The following is a 6,218-nucleotide window of genomic DNA, read 5'->3' on the forward strand; positions in this document are numbered from 1 at the left end:
CAAGTCGAAACAGGCTAGATCAACAAAAAGAAAAGATTTTCGTGTCTAGTACTCTTTATCAAATTAATGAGGGAAATGATTTATAATAGGATAAGTTTTGTGTAAGTTTTTTGTAAAAGAAAATTGACTTCACTTTAAATAATTATAAAAAAATTATTTTTTATTAATAGGATCTATTTGTTTTTATAAAAAATTTATACAAAATTTACCTATTTGAAATTTGTATTTAAAATTCAAGGATTGATATGGGTGGTGCAGCTAGCTGGCTGGAACTAGGATTGGACTAATATCGCAACATTTCAAATTTTCCAAATGATCAGTGGGCTATAGTTGGGCGACAGGCAGATGACCTATAACACAAATATTTATGTACCATTCTCCCTCACATCTGAACCACTCCAATGTTTTGAGGTCTCCCTTTTTCCCAGCAAAAAATAGAAGAAAATAACCGAGTCGTACGTACACTTGACTTTCGCTCATTATTTATCATCCAAGTTATCTATACATAGTTGAATACTCCCATAAAAAACCATGCAAAAAAAGACAAATCAGGTCTGTTTAACATTTCGTATGGACTAAAGCTAGAAAACCACCTCTCCCTTATTTCTCCCCCACCCATTGAAGTAGTTGAGCTGCAAACCTCTTCTTCCTCAATAGATCTTCTTCGCATACACGTTTTAAGAGATCCAATTTTCACCTTTCATCCATTCCTTGTCTTAAACTAGCCTAATTCTTCTTACCCTTCATTTATAATTAGTTGGACCAACCAATATTGTTTCAAAATTTCTCCATCTTCAACAAGGTTATCTGCATGAGGTAGAAGCTAGCCACACCGCCTTATATTTCTAAACTTGGATCTTGCTCGATCAGGTCGAGTACTATTTCACTCGCGTTTAATCCGATGTTCAATTGGCATTAACGGGATCATTAATGGCTGCGAAGGGTAATACTAGGTTATGCCTTCGAGGTGATTTTTGCAAGGCAGATACGAAGAATGTGGCCACGAGGAAGATTGTCTGTTATCCTTTGATGAATAACGCGATCAAGCTAAAGCAACGAAGTTTATCGGTAATAGCAAGTGCTGGTAGTTCTCGAGGCATAGATACCATCAATGGAAGCAAGGTGAATGGGATTAACGTCGGAGAGGTCGCTCCAGTTATGAGAAACAAGAATAGGGAGTCAACAAAAGAAAGCTGTGTTGATGCGCCTCTTCATGCCGTTTTGCTTGGAAGGTTTGTGGAGGACCAGTTTGTTTATAGACAGACATTCATTATCAGATCTTATGAGATTGGACCAGACAAAACTGCCACCATGGAGACACTGATGAATCTACTGCAGGTTGGTTCGTGGTTCTTTGCTAAATCTATATATAACTCGATCTTAACCGATTCCATTTTTATATCCAATGGCTAAAAGATCAGGTCCCTGCTATCTCGTTAATACGTAAATTGAACTAGGATATGTACGTACTTGTTGTGAACATATATTTCTGGAAGTGATGTTTCGTTTTTTTGAAAGTGCTTAATTAATAAGTTCATATATATATGTATATATGAAAGAAAAACATATATAGTATTTGCAATTGAACAGTATCTGTAAATGTTGCAGGAGACAGCACTGAATCATGTGACAAGCTCTGGCCTTGCTGGGAATGGCTTTGGTGCTACCCGTGAGATGAGCCTCCGTAAACTCATTTGGGTTGTCACACGCATCCACATTCAAGTACAGAGATACAGCTCCTGGTATGTTGTCCTACGTACTCCACCTCAACAACAATCTGCAGCCGCTGTACAGGAAATATAAAAAATGACCTGATCACTTTGGCATAAATTCACATTGAAGCTGTAATTACTTAAAGAATGACAAGGACTTGGATGGTAGTACGTTGCACTTCATACTTTCTTATCATGATGTTCATATTCTCCAGTAACCCTACGTTTCTTCATATATAGGACCTAGCTAGATGGTACCTAACCATTGTAGAAGGAAAACTAACATCGATAATTTTTGCTTAAACCATCATCAACTCTGCTGGAAGAAGTGGCCAATATGAGGTTCAATGTGAAGGAGTTTTCTTACGTCTCCTTAATAATTAGCCTTAGCAACTAAGTAAATTAATAGCTAAACGCACCATTTAAGGAGATAAATTTATCCACGTAAAGCGATCAAGAATTTGATAATCAAGTGAAATGGAATCTTGATAAGCACCTTACAATTATTACTGATTTGTATTAGGATCGTATTATCCCACAAAAATGAACCGAGTCAAAAGAAATATATACCATATTCGCAGTTCACAGGCAAGAGATTCTGAGTACTTTCTTTTCTTTTTACCGATGCAAATTACTTGTATTCCAGTCATGAAATATTCAACGAAGAGTAATGCAGGAAATTTATGATGTAACAGGGGAGATGTGGTAGAGATTGACACTTGGGTGGATGCGACGGGGAAAAATGGAATGCGCAGGGACTGGATAATCCGAGATTACAAAACCCAAGAGATCATAACTAGAGCAACAAGGTGCGGTATACTTAGGCTACGAGAGCCACCAAATATTGTTTGCTATTCCAAGTTGTTTATGATCTCCTTAATTTTTCTGATCTCCATGAAGCACTTGGGTTATAATGAACCAAGAAACAAGAAGATTGTCAAAAATACCGGAACAAGTGAGAGAAGAGGTGGTACCTTTCTACCTCAACAGAGTTGCAGTTGCCGCAGATAAAAATGATAGTGAAAAAATCGACAAGCTTACTGACAAAACTGCCGAGAGAATTCGATCAGGCTTAGCTGTAAGTGTAATTCTTCACCTTCTGTTCTTGAAATTCTAATATATAATAACTCTACTCTATACGCTGAACTTACTTCATCATTATATTATTTGTTCCACGAACTTGGAATGAGTCTGATTTCCTCTTTCTCAACTGAAACCCAGCCAAGATGGAGCGACATGGATGCCAATCAACACGTAAACAACGTGAAATATATTGGATGGATTCTGGAGGTGCTTCTCGAATCTCATGAACACAACAAATTATATATATGGATCAATCAGAATTGCTATATATTTATAGACACGTGAAGTTCGAAAGCCATTCTTTAAACAGGAGAAGTAGCTTGGTTTCATTACTCTATATATGAAGCAAAAATATACTCATTTTTGCTTTCAAACAATAAACAAATTAATGTGATCTGAAACGAGTTGCTCCAAGTAACGAAGAAAATATATTACTTTGACAGATATGAAGTCAATAATTGGAGAAAAGATAGAACAAGAAATACTTACAATTTGCTTTGTTGCCTGCAGAGTGTGCCAATAAATGTCTTGGGAAATTATTATCTCACAAGCATGACTCTGGAGTATCGCCGTGAATGCCAGCAATCAAATCTGCTAGAGTCATTGACTAGTTCAACGGCAAGTGGGACTGAAGATTCAAATAATTACATGCATCGAAGACCGGACTTAGAATTCACACACCTGCTTCGCATGCTTGCTGATAAAGCAGAGATAGTCCGGGCAAGAACACAATGGCATTCTAAACAAAAATTAAACTGATGTGATCTCAAATATGTGCAGCAGCTAGCTAGCTGTGCACCCCCTTTCATGTTTATTGCTTTGTCTTTTTGTCGTTTCATTTTCTTGTTTCGATTTGTTATCCATTATTAATTTGTTGTTGTTTCTGTTAGTTTTAAACAAGCAAACAGAGAAAAAATAGAGTATTTTGAGAGTAACTTCAATCTCCAACATGAAGATTGATTATAAATGTTCTACTCCTTCATTTCTCATTAATCTGATATATATGCTTACATTGAGACTCACAAACTTCATTAAAAATAGAGATACAACTTCTAAACACAATACAACTTCCAAACACAAGCTAATAATAGTAAAGACTAAACATAGTAAATTCAGAAATAATGTGAAGAATATTTCTCAAAAATAACATCACATTAAACCAACTTCAATACTTATCCTTGATATATTTTTCATATATTCCAAGCATTGATCTAAGGAACTGAAACTTGTCTCTAGGAAGAGCTTTTGTAAAAATGTTAGCTATTTGTTCTTCTGAATGACAAAACTTTAATTTAATTTCTCCACTTGTTTCCACTTCACGCAAAAAATGGTATTTGATTGCTATATGCTTGGTTCGATTATGCTGAACAAGATTGTTAGCAATAGCAATTGCTGATTTATTGTCACAAAAAATCTCAGTAGAACCTTGCTATTTTTTCCCCATATATTCTAGAATTCTTCTCAACCATATGGCCTGGTTCGCTGATCTAGCAGCAGCAACATACTCTGCCTCGGCTGTGGATTGAGCTACATTTCCTTGTTTCTTTGAACTGCAAGAGAACATAGCAAATCCAAGGCCAAAGCAGTATCCTGAGGTGCTTCTCATATCATCAGATGAGCCTGCCCAGTCACTATCAGTGAAGCCTACCAGCTTTATACTCGAAGATTTCTTGTACCACATGCCCCACCCAATTGTTCCTTGCAAGTACCTTAGAACTCTCTTAGTAGTTCCAAAATGAATCTGACTCAGACATTGCATAAACCTTGAAAGCATACTAGTAGCAAACAGAATATTAGGTCTGGTATTGCACAAATAAAGCAAACTTCCTACTAAGCTTCTATAGGTTGATGCATCCACTTTCTTGACACCATCTTTCTTTCTCAGCTTTTCATTAGGAATCAATGGTATTGCAACTGACTTGCAACATGTCATATTAAACCTTTTCAATAGATCTTTTGTGTATTTATTTTGGGAACAAAAAATTCCATCTTTTTCTTGGCTTGCTTCCATCCTGAGAAAATAGTGCTTCTTTCCCAAGGCAGTCACCTCAAAATTGGCTATCATTTCCTTTTTAAAATTTTCAATCATCTCTACATTTTTTCCTATAAATACAAGATCATCAACATACAAGGATACAATGATCATTTTAGCACTGTTTTGTGACTTCACATACAATGTTGGTTCACTTTTACTCCTCCTGAATCCTTGATCAGTAAAGTAACTATCAATTCTTCCATACCAGGCACGTGGTGCCTGTTCCAAGCCATACAAGGCTTTCTTTAGCTTATAAACTTTGCCTTTTTCTTTTTCTTTTTCAAACCCCTAGGGTTGATTGACATAAACCTCTTCTTTCAATACACCATTTAGGAATGCTGACTTTACATCTAGTTGCCAAATCTTCCATCCCTTTTGAGTAGCAAGTGCAACAGTGCTCTTATAGCGTCCATTCTTACAACCAGTGCAAAAGTTTCATTGTAATCAATTCCTGGCTATTGTACATAGCCTTTGACTACAAGTCTTGCTTTATGCTTCAATATTGAACCATTCGGATTCAACTTGGTCTTGTAAATCCATTTAACTCCAATGATTTCCTTGTTTACAGGTTGAGCGACTAATTCCCAAGTTTCATTTTTCTCAATCATTTTTATCTCCTCTTCCATAGCTTTCAGCCACACTCTTTCTTTTGATGCAACTGTAAAACTTTCTGGATCAAGAGAAATGTAATTGCAATGTTCATAAACATCACTTAGTAATCTTATTCTTTTTATGGGAGATTCAGGAGATGACTCTTCATCACTATGATCAAAGGACAATTGTTCAACAGTGGAGCTTCTGGTTTCAATTTGTTGAAAATCTCTAACTTCAACTTCTATTTCTTCTTCTATTAGTGACTCAACTGGTACCTCTACACTTTGTTTAATCACTTTCTCAGCTTCCCAATCCCAAGATGCATTTTCATTAAACTTCACATCTCGGCTCACAACCAATTTTCTTGTTTTCAAGTTGAAAATTCAAAAACCTTTTGAAATGTTGCTGTATCCCACAAATATCCCTTTTTCTGCTTTCTCTTCTAGCTTAATTCTCTTTTGAGATGGAACATGTATATAACAAATACAACCAAACACCCTTAAAAAACTTGCAGAGGGTTTAATCCCACTCCAAACTTCAAAATGTGTCTAACTTTCTACTGCTTTTGTAGGCACACGATTAAGCAAGAACATAGCAGTGTTCACTGCTTCACCCCATAATTCTTGGGGCAATCTTTTTTCAAGTAACATACATCTTGCCATTTCCAGGACTGTCATATTCTTTCTCCCGAACACTCCATTCTGTTGTGGAGAATAAGCCACAGATAACTGATGTTCTATTCCCTCAGCTTCACAAAATTTTTCAAATTCTTTGGAGTTATATTCACTGCTTCT

The 6,218-nt window shown here is 36.1% G+C and overlaps 2 protein-coding genes across 2 annotated transcripts; one reads left to right on the forward strand and one right to left on the reverse strand.

Annotated features, from left to right (window-relative positions):
• The first annotated feature begins 551 nt into the window (after window positions 1-551).
• Window positions 552-3,817, forward strand: LOC122280875 (palmitoyl-acyl carrier protein thioesterase, chloroplastic-like). Its single transcript, XM_043091947.1, has 6 exons — window positions 552-1,338; window positions 1,609-1,742; window positions 2,408-2,521; window positions 2,613-2,790; window positions 2,934-3,002; window positions 3,306-3,817. Exons 1-6 carry the CDS (start codon window positions 931-933, stop codon window positions 3,552-3,554), a joined length of 1,152 nt encoding a protein of 383 aa, XP_042947881.1. The 5' UTR covers window positions 552-930; the 3' UTR covers window positions 3,555-3,817.
• A 407-nt stretch (window positions 3,818-4,224) lies between these two features.
• Window positions 4,225-4,728, reverse strand: LOC122281263 (secreted RxLR effector protein 161-like). The gene has a single exon (XM_043092617.1). The coding sequence runs from the start codon at window positions 4,726-4,728 to the stop codon at window positions 4,225-4,227; it is 504 nt and encodes a 167-aa protein (XP_042948551.1).
• Between the last annotated feature and the right edge of the window lie 1,490 nt (window positions 4,729-6,218).

The sequence above is a fragment of the Carya illinoinensis genome, chromosome 11 (assembly GCF_018687715.1).
Source record: "Carya illinoinensis cultivar Pawnee chromosome 11, C.illinoinensisPawnee_v1, whole genome shotgun sequence".
In the NCBI taxonomy this organism is placed as follows: Eukaryota; Viridiplantae; Streptophyta; class Magnoliopsida; order Fagales; family Juglandaceae; genus Carya; species Carya illinoinensis.